Genomic DNA, 14,429 nt, shown 5'->3' with positions numbered 1-14,429 from the left:
ATGGAATGGAGGCATGCTGCAACTTTACACTCAGGTTGAAAAGAATTAAAAAACTTAAAGACAAACAATTAGGATGGTCTATTTTCACAATCAAGCTGACACATTACAGTGTTAATGAGAATTGTTTAGAACTGGTTCATCAATTTTCACTCCCATGCCAGCAGCAGTCAAAGGTGTCTAATCTCAATAATCTCAGTGTTAAGAATCATCCAGTGTTCACCATCAGCAGCAACACACAGCATCAGTTTCTACAGTCATCTACTTCTCACACCATGCAGTATAATCTACTCAGACAAACCTTGGCCGGATTGGCTCTTGATCTACGAGTCTGAGGTAGCCACTCTCGTTGTCTGAGGCATAACTTATCAACTGAACAGGTCCAGTCTCTTGGATGTCATAGCTGGACCAACACAAAGGTCAACAATGCATATTGAAATCAACTTGAAATGACAAATATTTCTTGATGCATCTTACACAGAAATTCATGCAAGAATCAAAACATTAACCACAGAATTAATTATTGGAAAGGAGAATGTATATTTGCTGACAGTCAACGAATTAACACATTCTTCTTCCTAACATGTATTCAACTGAACAAATATATGTCAGTCAAGAGAGTCAGTCAGTTGGGTCTTAATCTGAATTGAACAGTATTTCAGTTGTACACCATGCAAGCTTAACCTGGGACATTTACCACCTTGGTTAAACTCTCAAGGTCAAGTATGGTGCTGACAGACCACGAATCATGACAGTGTCAAATATTGGACTTGAACCTATCACCAGCAGATCCTGGCACAGCTAAGCGGAGGTCAGGGGAAGATGTCTCAAGATAAAAATGAGACCAAGTTGTATGAAATCATTTGCATGCATGAAGATGAGCTTTTCCGACACAAACTCGGGCATGCAATGTTCACCTTGGCGACATCTCTCTTGGCTTCTTGGCCTTTGGTTCAGCAGTGGACACAAAGACAGGCTGAGGAGTTGGCACCACAGGTGACACTGGTGGTGCTGCAAACTTCGGCGCTGGTTTAGGCACCACTGGTGATACAGGTGGTGGCACTGGTCTTGGCGCCGGTGGTGCCTGAGGTTTCGACACCTTAGCCGGAGGTGGCAGTGGGGCACTGTCTGGTTTGTCAAACATTCTCCTAGCTTCAGAAACACTGGGCAGAACAAGTTCCTCCTGCTCAGTCTCCATTGGTGATGCCACTGGAGCAGCTGGTTTTGGTGCTGGGGGTGGCGCCATTGGTGCCTTTGGAGCCTTGACAGGTGATACTGGCATTTGCTCCTCAACTGGCATCCTAGCAACCACACAGACTCTCTTAGAAACTTATCTCACATGTTTGATCCATGCGAAAATATTAAGTTTGAGCTGAATTTGATAAAAAATTTCTTTCATTGTTCATTAGTAGACAATGTCATCAATACAACAACACAAGGGTTGCAGTTCTTCACATGCAGCATTGAATCGGCCTCTGGTCAAACATGTACATTAACTTCATCAGAATAGTTCAAGGTCCAAACAGGTTAATAATTCACTTGACTGACAACATGGAAAAGCAACCAGAATGTTTGGTCCCACACAAGTGAGAAGTACAGACTTGTTTCTGAAGTATGGTGCCATGCAGGAAGGAGACAAACCTGTTGACAATGATCCCAAAGTCCTCGAGTGACAGATCAGTGGACATTGGGGTAGGAGGAGGAGAGGAAAGGATGGGGTCGTACAGTCGGCCCCTGGGGGTGGAGTAATACTCCCCAGGGGTGGAGATCAAGGGAGATAAGTCAGGACTGCTGTTACACACAGAGAAACACAAGTTAGGGGTCACTCAAGAGAATCAGAAAATCACACAGAGGTCACTCCACAAGAAAAATTTCAATATTATTTTGTGAGATCTAACATTTCAGTTTGAATTTTTAATAAACAAAATTTAAAAAAACAAACATTTCATGAAGCTGTTTGGGTTTACCAGCATGCCACATATAGTCATCATTTGATCCTAAGATATGAAAATATCCTATCTTCCTATTATATTCCTATGTCAATAGCTCATATAGAAACTTTTACTGAGAAAACAAACTGATTGGTTGATTAATTTAATAAATATCATGACATCTGAAGGATACATTCTACGATCAACTAATATGTGACATTAATAACCAACAAGAAAACTAATTGTTTTTAAATGCCATTACAACAATAAAGGTCAGCCTGTTAATTATAACATGCCTTCAGTCTAATAAATCAATTTAATCAATTTTATTATGGTTAAGAAAAGAAACCATTTTATCTAAAAATGAATTAGTGATAGTGGTTAATTCCATTAAGTCTGCTTTATATCTAAGACTTAATTATCTAGTAGTTTAAAAAAAATAAATAAAAAATTAATGATTTTATTGATAAATCATAACATAGGTTTAATTAGTTCAACAAATTATGACAACATGTATGTGAGACTTACGAGACTAGATTGTTATGACAACATATATTTACTAAACTTGCCAACAACCTAGAGACAGACACACTAGCTAGATTACTGACAATACTACAGTTCACATCCCCATAAGCCACACCAGCACAACCGACTACTATCTTAACCAACCTCTCTCTGTCCATGCCAGGAGGGGACTTAATCCTAAGTGTACCCCTCTCCGTCTCAGAGGCATAACTGATTTGCTGGACAGGCCCCTTCTCTTGGATATCATAGTAACTGGATGTTGAATAAGGTACCATTAGAAATCTGTGACACTACCTGAGTCAAATTAATTTGTGTTTTGGGCTGAAAAATATCATGCTGGACTGGACTCCTTACATTAGTAGGAGAGGTAAAATCAGGAAGTTCTTCATTAACATGGAATTACACATGCAGTTTTGAGGAAAAATACACAAGAACATTGAAGAAATAGTTCCCAAAGAAAATGGTTGAACAAAATGGCTTATATCAATGGCATCGTCATAATCACCAATATTTCATCAGCATGTTTCTCAGTCCTCTTCATAAAATAGTTCAGGCAATATATGAGTGAGTGAGTGAGTATGGTTTTACACCGCTTTTAGCAATATTCCAGCAATATCACGGCGGGGTCACCAGAAATGGGCTTCACTCATTGTACCCATGTCGGGAATTGAACCCGGGGCTTCGGCGTGATGAGCGAACGCTTTAACTACTAGGCTACCCGACCGCCCCAGGCAATATATGAGGCATTTCTGATAGTAATAATTTGTTGTAAAGTCAAGCTCCTTGTTGAGCTAGACCTGAACACATGCAGACTGGCCATGATTGCCTTTCCTACAAAACTCCATGCCACATGCTTAATTCGCACCTTCTGGCATCATCCTCTTTGACCAATCGCAGGAGTGCGCTATCCCCATCCTTCACGTAGGTGATCTGCTGCACAGGGCCTTCAGGCTGAATGTCATAGTGACTGCAGGGAGAACACGACAAACAATCACAAGCCTGTCACAGAAGATGGACAATCTGGACAACAGTCCACGAACTGTTGCATTGAAACCTCAAGGCATTTCACATCTAACACATTCTCCAGATCAGCTTTCCTCATGAGTATGAATAGAGTGTCAAGGACCAACTGCTAGAAGACTAACAAAACAGCTGAAACAAACATCCAAACATCCCGACAAATGATCTGGAACTTTCACCAGTCCACTGGGACCAAACAAATTCAAAATGTCAACACCAGAGAATAATCAGTCTTGAATATCTGCCAAGACAGATTCCATAGGGCATTAAAGGCAAAATAATGATGAAATCACCAGGGCCCACATGCACATAGCAATCTTAGCGCTAAGACTATCGTAAGCCTATGTTAAAGTATGGGAATTACGATAATACTTAGCGCTAAGATCGCTTTGTGCAAGTGGGCCCAGGTGTTTGCTGGAAGGGTAAGCTACTGGTAGCATCCGAAACTCACATACTTTTCAATAAAAGAAACATTGTAGATACATCTTGCCCTCCTTGGACCATGCATTCTGGTAGATGAAATCGTCCAGCAATGGATTCCGTATGACACATGTCTGGTGTTTCCTGAGCTGATGCTTATGTGGTATACTCTACACAAGCCTGAAGCTCAAGCTGAACACCCTGTGCCAGACTGGCAAAGGAAAGTAGATACTTACGGTGAAACTGTTCTCTTGGGGTAGGTGACTTTCTTTTCAGGCTTTGGCTGCTTGGCTTCAACTGAAAGGGATCAAAACTCATTTTGAACAGAAATGATTGAATTGTATGAGTGGGTGAATGTTGTTTTACACTGAAGTCAGGAATGTTACAGATGTATCAAAGGTTCCTGTAAATAACTACATCTGGGCCAGAAAACCAGTGGTTGACAGCAAGAGCAAAAATCAATGTCAAGGACACAGTGACACACAGTCAGCCAGAACACAAACTGTAAAACCACCTCACTTAACTCTACCATGGGATTCGGAGGGCCGATTCAGAAATGGAATCCCAATGGCGGATGAGGCTCAACACGAACATGTTGATGAACAGGTATCAACAGTAACAGTTCAAAGAAGCTGTTAATTCCAACGCACCTTGCACGACCAGCTTTGCTCGTGTTGTGGCAGTGCCTGCTACATTCACTGCAGAACACTGGAACCAGGCATTGTCCGAGGGCACAACTTGGTCAATGATCAGAGATGACCTTCCACCTTCAGTGTCAATCCTGAAATGGCAATTACAAGAATATTATTTTTCTTTTCTACCTTGGAAGCAAACATCAATAATGAGCAAAGCATCATCTAAAATTTCAGAGTCCAATCCCTTTTTCAAAAATAATCTAACATCTAGTCATTATTAGTTTTCATAAACCATCACAGTTTCATACTGAATCAACCAATGTATCACTCATTAAGCTGAAGTCCTGAGGTCATCATTATTAAACTGATCAAAGCATACAAGGTCACAATTAAGCATAACACTTCCTCAGCTCCCTGGGAAGAATACAACTTTATAACAGATATATACTTACTTGTATTCCTTGTTGGGGGTGAGCATCTTGCCCTCTTTCTGCCAGCTCATCATTGGGGTGGGGACACCAGTTGCCTGACAGGTCAAGGTCACAGGGTGACCTTCCCGTACAGTGTAGTTCTGCATGCGATCAATAAACTTTGGGTGCTGCATTTGCAGGCGCTCTGGAAGATAAGGATGTAATCAAAATTATAAAACCTGAGATGTGTCAGTACGAATTTATGATTACAACATTACTTATGCATTTTTTATGACATGTCTAATCTATAAATAGTCAGCACTCTGAAAATCTCTATGAATCTACATACCCAGTACATTGAGAGCCACTCCAAACGTGTCCTCGCCACCCTTGTTGCGGGCAATGCAGGTGTAGTTGCCAGCATCCTGCCGTGTCACAGACAAGATGATCAGCGAGTGAATTCCATCCTCGTTGATCACAATCTGTGGATGAAGGATCAGTTTAAAATTCAGTTAAAACATGCCTGTTTCCTATTTTCTGATTGCTTCAACACGACTTGTTTCCTGAAGTTTCAGAGAAATCCTGACACAATGTGCTTCACTACAACACGACACAACACTTATCATAGGACAGAGAAAATAGAAGACAAGTCCATCCAATCAACTAGTACAATGACTTATTATGTTTGTCAATTATGTATCCAATATGTTAACCATGGTTAAAATATTTATCTCTTGACAAAACAGAAATAAAATATTTTACTGCAGGATGTTTTTGCCAATGCATTAGAGTTCATATTATATTGTTTGACTTCAGCCTTTCTGCTGATGAAGCTGGTCTACTGTTAAAGTCCCCTACCTTATGGTTGTCGTCATTATGTACTGGCTGGTTGTTTCTGAACCACAACATCTCTGGGAGCGGTCGGCCAGACACCAGGCAGTCAAATCTCACAGTCTGTCCCTCGCGGACTTCCATGTTTTCTGGTACTTTCTTGAAGACGGGGCGGGTGTGAGTTTCAAATATCCCGCCCTGGTCCTCGAGTCCCTTCTTGCCCTTCTCAGTGCCCCTGAAACACCAGGTCAAGGTCATTACAAGGTTATAACACAGACCACATTTACAAGTTAATACCCGTTAATCAGTTTATATCACGACTTTGTCAATAATATTTCGCTTCACAAAATCTGGCCTACTTGTTCAAGATCTTTTCCAGGGTTTCTGGAGCAACGAAGGAGGTGGCGTCGATGTTGCCAACTTTGTCCACATATAGCTGTGCAGAGCAGGTGTTGCGTCCCACAGAGTTGGCGGCGAGCACTGTGTAGTGTCCTGCATCCTCTGGCAGAGCAATGCGGATCTTCAGTGTGCAGTAGCCATCAGCAGTGTACTTGATCTCGTAGCGGCTGGAACGCTTGATTCGCTTGCCATTCTTGTACCAGGCAGTCTGGAAAAAGCATTACACAGTGCAATCCTCCACTCAAATAGGTGGCATGTTGTAGCAATAATGCATGAAGCACACTACATATATCTGTTGAATTCCTAGGTATCAAAGAGGGTGTGTTATGCACAATGGATTCATAACTGATGTAAACATATTTGTTTTGTTGGTTATTGCCACAAACAGCAATATTTCAGTCATATGATGGCAGCCTGTAAATAATTGAGTCTGGATCAGATATTTTGAGCAATGATTAATGCCGTTGGGTACAATGACATCAAACAGTACATCAACCCTAGCTACCCAATCCATAGGGTTGCCTCTTATGACCATAGGCCACTCGGGACCTACTCTAACCCAGACTCCCCATAGATGTGAGTTAAGAGATATCACAGAATCCACTGTGTTTAACACAATCTGGTGTGTTCTAGAAGTCCCAGGGTTATGGAGTTTGGTGTACCACATCCCTTACTAATATTTCAGCAAAATCATCCTCTTGGGACACCAGCTATGGACTTCACACACTGTACCCTTAATTGGTATTGAACTCGTGTCTTTGGCATGAAAAGCAAATGCTTTAACCACAAGGCTACCACATTGTTAAACATAAGATAAAAAGAGAACAAAATTGAGTTATCAATAAGAGGTCATAGTATAGATAACACTAACCTTTGGCCTAGGTCTGCCGATGATCTTGCAGACGAATGTGGCGTCAGACCCCTCAATGAGCCTGAAGTCCTTGAGGGTCTGTGAGATCTGAGGGGCCATGGTCTGTGTTGGTCCGACTCTGTCCTCAGGCTGGTCTGTGTCGTACTCGGTCTCTGTCTCACTGTTGAAGCGGATCTTTCCCTCACGGTACTCAATCTCACTCATGAGACGTGTCTCAAATGAGGAAACTTTGAATTCCTACAACAAGAAAGCTTGATGTCAATTGTACATCTAGATTTTTTTTCACATTTACCATAACACTGATTATAAAACAAGCTAGATTGACCCATATTGGACCATTAGCACGTCTCATTATTTTGATTTAAAGCCAAGCCTCAAATCTGCGAATACAGCTTTGTCAAACACATGTATCTTCAAGGTCCCTTATCTTTAATTTGCTCAAGACTGATTCCCTCTTTTTCAGTGATCCATTCATACAACTTTCACTGCCATTTTGCCTTTTACGCCAATGGAATCAATTCACAATAAAGGCATCTGCGTACATTTACAGTTTTAGGTTATGATTCACAGAAAGCGTGTGTTTGTTTGGTTGAACTATGTATATGGTGTATTTCATCACATGAAGGAGGGAAATAACATAATGAACATTCTTACCAATGAAGGCACATGGGGACGACAAACTGTGAAGCAGATTGGTATGAGAGTCTGTATTGTAATCTTGTGCAAGATTTATCACATGTCATGAGATCAAGACCTGAACTCCACTGTGGATGTGTTGGAATGGGACTAAACACACACGTGTAATCTGCATCTTGGGTTTATATTGTCTGCATAGCCCTACGATTGGCTTGTCATTGTTACCGTATATTGCTGTGTATAAGACGCCCCCCCTGTACATGCCTTCAAAATCAACCCAAAATCCTATACTCCGTGTATAAGGCGACCTGGAATGAAGCACATCACAAGTGCGCACATAAACCTTATATATGCAATAAAAATATGTTTATCTTGCGTTGTTTTTTTTACGATGATTGGTCGCGTATGTAACTCCAGCAAATGTTGCCATTTTGTGTTTACATGGTACGACACCAAATTGGTGCCTGTAAAATAAAATTCATTTAAGAAGTTTTATCGTCAAATGCTGGGCTGGCTATCGGACGCTGGTTGACATCTCCAGTGGAAAAAAATGTGAGATCTTCGACTCCGTGTATAAGGCGACCCCCTTCTTAACCCCCTCATTTTAGGTATGAAAACCTCGCCTTATACACAGCGATATACGGTATATTAAATAATGTCCAACTCACAGCTTCGCTGACTCTTCTTTCATAAGGCATCGGTTCATCCTCAGGTTCTGATGTCAGTCTCTCGATGGCTCTACGATCCAGCTGTCGTTGACCTGGAGGGATGTAGAAGTCCTTCTCCTTCTCGGCACGAGGAGCAGCTTGATCTGCAGCCAGCACCATCTCCTGGACAGGGCTTGGCTGGACATCAGCGGGCATCTCCTTGAAGCGGGGCCCTTCTGGCAGCAGCCTGGCCGTGGTGGACACCTCCCCAGCAGGGTTGGCAGCAGTGCAGGTGTACTCTCCCTCGTCATCCGAGAAACTCTTGGAGATGAGGAGGGTACAACGTCCTGTTCTTTCATCGTTGATCATCTTGTGTCTGCAAGAATATGTGATATATCTTAGTGTTCATTTGATTATATGAATATTAGAAATATATAGAAGGAATCCCCCAAACTTTTGATGTCAAATATATCAGTTGAGTTAAAGGATTGAATAGGCTCGGATGAACAGCAGTCCCAGATAATTGGATTCAATCTCAAAAGGTCCTCGAACACCAACTCTGTTTGCAAGCTCAAATTCATGATGTATATTGACAGTTAAAAATGACCCTAATTACTCAGAAAATTCACTGGTGTGAATGTTCAATGTTTAGACCCAGACCATAGAGAAAAGTCATTCTCAAAATAACAAAAGACTGACTTTGCTGAAAACTCTTCCACTAGATTAAAACCTCTTGCTAAGCTTATCAACTAATGGATGATCAGGAAAGGGACATTACCTGATCTCACAAAAGAAGTTAGGCACTACCCGATTCTTTCAATTACTATAGGTAAGACAGAAGGACCACCCAATTCTTTTTACTAATGTTAATCTGTCATGCTGAGGGAGCCATTATAGGATAAAGATATACCCTGTACATGGATGCATTAACACTGGAAGACATGTGTGCAACATGAACCACACTGTGTTCCCATACCTTGGACCTTCATACACTGGCATCCCATCCTTCCTCCATGAGACTTGTGGGAAGGGCTTTCCCAGCACACGGCACTCCAACTTGGTGTTAGTTCCCTCCACCAGCCGCACATCACTGAGTCGCTGGACAAATGATGGCGGGATGTTTGCTGGTGGGACGGGTGGAGGCGGGGGCTGCCACAGTGGAGCCTTCTGTGCTGGTTTAGGGGCCACCTCTGGAGGTGCTGCCTTGGTTGGTGTGACTGGAGGTGGTGGGGCATAGACTGGGGCTCTCGGAGCCGGAGTCACCTCCATGGGCTCTGGTGCAGCTGTAAAAAGATCTTACATCAATGCAATGTTACTCTAAAAAAAATGCAAGATATTTCAAGACAGTTCTTTGGCTAACACAAGCAATTATTTTGCATATATTTTTCCATAATCCCCGAAAAACACAGGCCACATCCACTACCAGATTACTGTTTCCTGATTGGCTTCATTTATTAAATTGAAAAATAACTTGCATGAATGAATGTTCAAAAGTATTTAAGATATGTGAAGACGTAAATCATGATATTCAGTTTGATAAGCTCCAAACAAATAACAATTGTTATTCTAGGGTTCGATGCACCAACACTCACCTTCAACATAGAGGCGAGACTCTGATGTGGTTGTTCCATCAGCATTGGTAGCAATGCAGGTGAACTTTCCAGAATCCTCTGGGAAGACTTCATGGATGGTGAGTCTGTGAACTCCATTGCTAGAGGTAATCTCATAATCGGGGCTTGTCTCGATCAACGCGTCTTCTCTGTACCATTTCACTATTGGTTCAGGCCTGCCATCAACTCTGACCTCAAACACGACCTTCTGACCTTGTCTGGCTTCTGTGTTCTTCAGAGGCTGTTACATAAAATCCATTAATTGACAAATGTTTTCTTTTCATATACTCATCACAAGTGTGCATGTGTCAGGGCTATGTCTGTGTCAGAAGAGTCAGAACAAAATGATGTACCAGTATCTTATACTAGGAGTGAGATGAGGTGAAATGGGGTTTAACGTCGGGTTCAAGATTATTGCACTTACATAGTGATGTGTATGCATGTGTGTATTTGTGTGTGTGGCTGCTTGTACTAAATCAGAATAAAGTCTGTTTTATGGCGCTAACCAGTCTTTTTTTATCCCCTTAATGCCAAGCACCAGGCAGGGTAACAACAAGCACAATCTTTTAACATCTTTTGGTATCGAACGGCCGACCTTCCACTCTCTGGGCAGATGCTCTATCCACTAGACCATGGAGGCAGTTCTAATACTACTAGAGCCAACATCATGGCATGCAAAGGACAGTGACCTAAACTTAAGTGGAATAGGTAGAAAGATTTAACCAAGCTTAATTTCAATTTGGAACTGAACATATAATAAGTGGCCACGGCGATATTTGCTAATATATTGGCTAGTGAACAATCCCAATTAGCACCCCTTCCGATTGTTCAATGTATACAAGACTTATTTATTTGTGTATAATATGTGTGTTATATGCATCCTTAATTATAGAAATTAAATTCTGGAAAAATATATCTATCGTATATAAACATTTCAGGCTGTCAGCAAAAACCATGAAATTTACGATCTTTCAACTCAGTACTTAATCTTGTAAATGTATTCAAATAAACATAAACTTACTGCTACAAATGCTGGCCTTTCTTTGCCAGTCTGAATAGGTTTCTTTGGAATATCTGATGTTGGCAGAGGTGGAGCCTGCTGTTCTTCACTAAACAGAGCAATTCTCTTCTCGAATGATGGCAGCTGCTGATCGGCCTCCATCTGCATGTCAATCTGGTCCCGGAACATTTGCTGTTCCTGTGCTGGAACTGGAGCAGGTGTGGCAGCAAAGTCCGATGGGCGCTGAAGTTTGGGCACCTTGGCTGTTGGCTCCTCAGGAGGTGGGTAAGGCTTGGTTGGAGTCTTCACTTGTGGAGCTCGAGATGGCTCAAATGGCTCATAAACTGGAGCCTTGGCTGGTGGAGCTCTAGATGGCTCCATTGGTGAGAAAACTGGAGCCTTGGCTGGAGGAGCTCTAGATGGTTCCATTGGTGGAACAACTGGAGCCTTGGCTGGAGGAGCTCTAGATGGCTCAAATGGCTCATAAACTGGAGCCTTGGCTGGAGGAGCTCTAGATGGCTCCATTGGTGGGAAAACTGGAGCCTTGGCTGGTGGAGCTCTTGATGGCTCCACATGTTCATAAACTGGTTTCCTTTCTGGGGCACGTTGAGCTGGAAGCTCTGGTTTCTCCTTAGGTGGAGCTACAGAAATACATATTTTAATATAAGATAAAATTCTAAGCAGAACCATAAATAACAATTCTAAAAAATACTTCATATAAAACCAGTTGAAACTAATCTAGACAAAGTGAAAAAGGAGTAGACACAGTGATCATTTTACAACTGAAAGCCTGTAAACCAAGACCATTTCTCCATCACATTTTCTTTTGGCATAAACATTGGTCCAACTAGGACATATGAAGCAAAGCTATTGATTATCACCTGGCACAATAAGCTGAGTAGAGCACGTAGCTTCACCGGCTGGGTTATCAGCACGGACCATGAAGTGTCCGGCGTCCTCGTAGAAAACCTCCGGAATGTAGAGTGAGTGGATATCTCCCTCTTGGATGACCTCAAAGTCAGGAGAGCTGACGATACGGCTACCCTCGCGGTACCATGTGACTTGGGGGGCTGGTGTTCCAGCCACGCGGACAGTGAGTCGGACTGGCTCACCCTCCTTAGCATGGACCTTCTGAAGCTTCTCTGTGAATGTGGGTGGAATCATAGAAGCTGCAAGAAAATATTTATACTGACAGTGAGACACTTAGTTACAAATGTAGTCAATTTGACTACAACTGAAAGCCTGTTTATTGGGCTTAATCAAGAACTGGCATTCATTTATCCATTTGGGAAGCAAACCTGGTTTTGAGTACTCAAGCAAACACAAAGACTACCTATTACTCAGTGGATGTAAAGTGAGAGGTTTTTTTAAGAGTCAACAATTGTTTACACACTCTTTATTTTCAATAGCAATGTTTATATGAAAAGAGTGAGGTAAGAACAACTTTGAACACTTTTTTCAGTTTTATCCTAACATCCCAGGAAAGACTCATAAAGTATATGGAATTTGAATCCTGGCACAACTAAGGGATGCAACTCTGAACAGCAAATTGTAGTCCCTTAGACCCACTAATATGACAACATTTTAGTGATAAGTGTAGTCAGAAATGACTACAATACACATAACATAATGACAATGATAAATAATGGAACAAATAGATGTAGAGACATTCAGACAAGGACAGCCATTGCCTACCTCTGACAATGAGTTCAGCTGTGCTAGAGGACTGTCCAGCAATGTTCTCAGCTGTACACTTGAATTGTCCAGCGTCGTCTTGTGTCGTCTCGGGTATTATCAGGGTAACACGCCCCTGGCGATAGGAGATTTCAAAATCTGCCTGCTGAGTTATCTCCCTTCCCTCACGGTACCATTTGATACTTGGCTCTGGTTTTCCTGCAAGAGAATCAACTCAATAAAAATACAGAAGTAGCTGTGGTCTAAGGAATCTAAACTGAGGGAAATAATGCTGTTTTTGCCACACTTTGCGAGCAATATTTGAGCTATATCACAGCAGCCTTGGTCAGTCAAACCAGTGACTGATAGTACGAGCAATGATGGAGCATCATGGCACACAATCAGCCAGGCCACCCATTGATTCTTATAAGCCAGATCTTATGATCTCATGATCTTACTGGGGGCATATCTTGACCAGAATCCCCATGGGACAGAGAAACAAAAAAACATTCTACAAATATTAGGACCCGTGAACATCTGGGGTAGAATAGGTCTTAAGCAACTCATGGTTGCCGTAAATGGTGACCATGCTTGTCGTAATAGGCGACTAACGACTAACTTGGTTGATGCATGTAATTGTATCCTAATTGTGTGGATCGATGCTGGATTGTCTGGTCCAGACTCGATTATTTACAGACCGCTGTCATATAGCTGGAATATTGGTGAGTGCGGCGTGAAACAACAAACAAACCAAACCAAGCAAATATTAGTGTGTATTTCCTGGATCTACTTTAGTATCATCTCAGTGAAACTCACCTGTTACAACACCTTCAAAGATGACTCGTGTTCCTTCCATGGCAGTGATTGTCTTCAGAGCTTGAAGGAACTTGGGGGGAACAGGAACTTCAATCGTCAGGTCCACCGGCTGATATTTTTGTGGCAGGTCGGTGGTGATCGTGGTGGCGAAATGTTCGTGTGAGGGCACCCTGGGCATCTGCTGTTCGACACCAGTGGTAATGGTGGTGGCGAAGTGCTCCGTGCCAGGGGCATATGTCTGATCCTGCATCTCAGTGATCATCCTTTCTAGACGCGTCTCGGTCTGTGTCACAGTTCGGGTTCTACGGGGAAATAAAAATACAAATACAAATACAAATAAAAATGAAAAATAAAAAATAAAAAATAAAAATAATTCTGTAATTCTGACTGAAATTTATTACATTTTTTGGGTAGTCTCAATACATGAGTGAAAATTACACAAATCTGCAAATACATACCAGGCACAGAGATAAAATAAGCATGGGTGAAAATTATGTGCAAAAAATGAATTTGCTCAAGAGTACCAAGTATAATCTAGTGCCCATGAGATACACACCTCAAGTAATCTGCCCATTTAAAGATATAAATAGGGAAAGTTGATACTTCTCGTTTTTGATTGTTTGCCCATATTTTATCATTTTTCATATGAGAATGGAACTATACCACATTTGTGTGGAAGTACTTACACTTCCTCGTAGGTGGTGGACTCAGATGTATCCATGGGAACCTCTCTCTCCACCCTAACTTTGTGTTTGCGGATCTGGAGCGTGGGAGGTTCTGTGCTGGGCAGCTCTGGTGCTACTGTCAGTTGGGCAGAGCAGGTGGCTTTACCCAGGTTGTTTTCTGCTGTGACACTGAAGCGGCCCGTATCCTCGTCAAATACCTCGGGGATCATGAGTCTGTAGGTGTCTCCCTCCATGGTCATGTTGTAGTCCTGGGAGACCAGTGGCTCACCGTTGAACTGCCACTGGATCTGGAACAACAAAGTGTCATAATGGTTTGAGTTG

At 42.0% G+C, this 14,429-nt stretch overlaps 1 protein-coding gene across 1 annotated transcript in view; it reads right to left on the bottom strand.

Annotated features, from left to right (window-relative positions):
• Positions 1-14,429, bottom strand: part of LOC139466013 (titin-like) — a 347,974-nt gene that overhangs the window by 293,596 nt on the left and 39,949 nt on the right. Inside the window, exons 31-50 of the mRNA XM_071248028.1 lie at positions 14,109-14,395; positions 13,423-13,724; positions 12,628-12,825; positions 11,814-12,101; positions 10,954-11,573; positions 9,915-10,173; positions 9,299-9,605; positions 8,344-8,698; positions 7,040-7,276; positions 6,129-6,376; positions 5,797-6,004; positions 5,288-5,420; positions 4,981-5,143; positions 4,544-4,674; positions 4,130-4,190; positions 3,319-3,420; positions 2,598-2,705; positions 1,639-1,788; positions 915-1,298; positions 299-400 (exon numbers count right to left, since the gene is read on the bottom strand). Of these exons, the coding sequence (XP_071104129.1) occupies positions 299-400; positions 915-1,298; positions 1,639-1,788; positions 2,598-2,705; positions 3,319-3,420; positions 4,130-4,190; positions 4,544-4,674; positions 4,981-5,143; positions 5,288-5,420; positions 5,797-6,004; positions 6,129-6,376; positions 7,040-7,276; positions 8,344-8,698; positions 9,299-9,605; positions 9,915-10,173; positions 10,954-11,573; positions 11,814-12,101; positions 12,628-12,825; positions 13,423-13,724; positions 14,109-14,395 (4,643 nt within the window). The remainder of the gene's footprint in view (positions 1-298; positions 401-914; positions 1,299-1,638; positions 1,789-2,597; positions 2,706-3,318; positions 3,421-4,129; positions 4,191-4,543; positions 4,675-4,980; positions 5,144-5,287; positions 5,421-5,796; positions 6,005-6,128; positions 6,377-7,039; positions 7,277-8,343; positions 8,699-9,298; positions 9,606-9,914; positions 10,174-10,953; positions 11,574-11,813; positions 12,102-12,627; positions 12,826-13,422; positions 13,725-14,108; positions 14,396-14,429) is intronic.

This window comes from Haliotis cracherodii, unplaced genomic scaffold (genome assembly GCF_022045235.1).
Source record: "Haliotis cracherodii isolate W230 unplaced genomic scaffold, xgHalCrac1.p SCAF_18, whole genome shotgun sequence".
Classification (NCBI taxonomy): domain Eukaryota; kingdom Metazoa; phylum Mollusca; class Gastropoda; order Lepetellida; family Haliotidae; genus Haliotis; species Haliotis cracherodii.
Note: the sequence above shows the minus strand (reverse complement) of the source record. Positions and strands in the feature narration are given on the sequence as shown.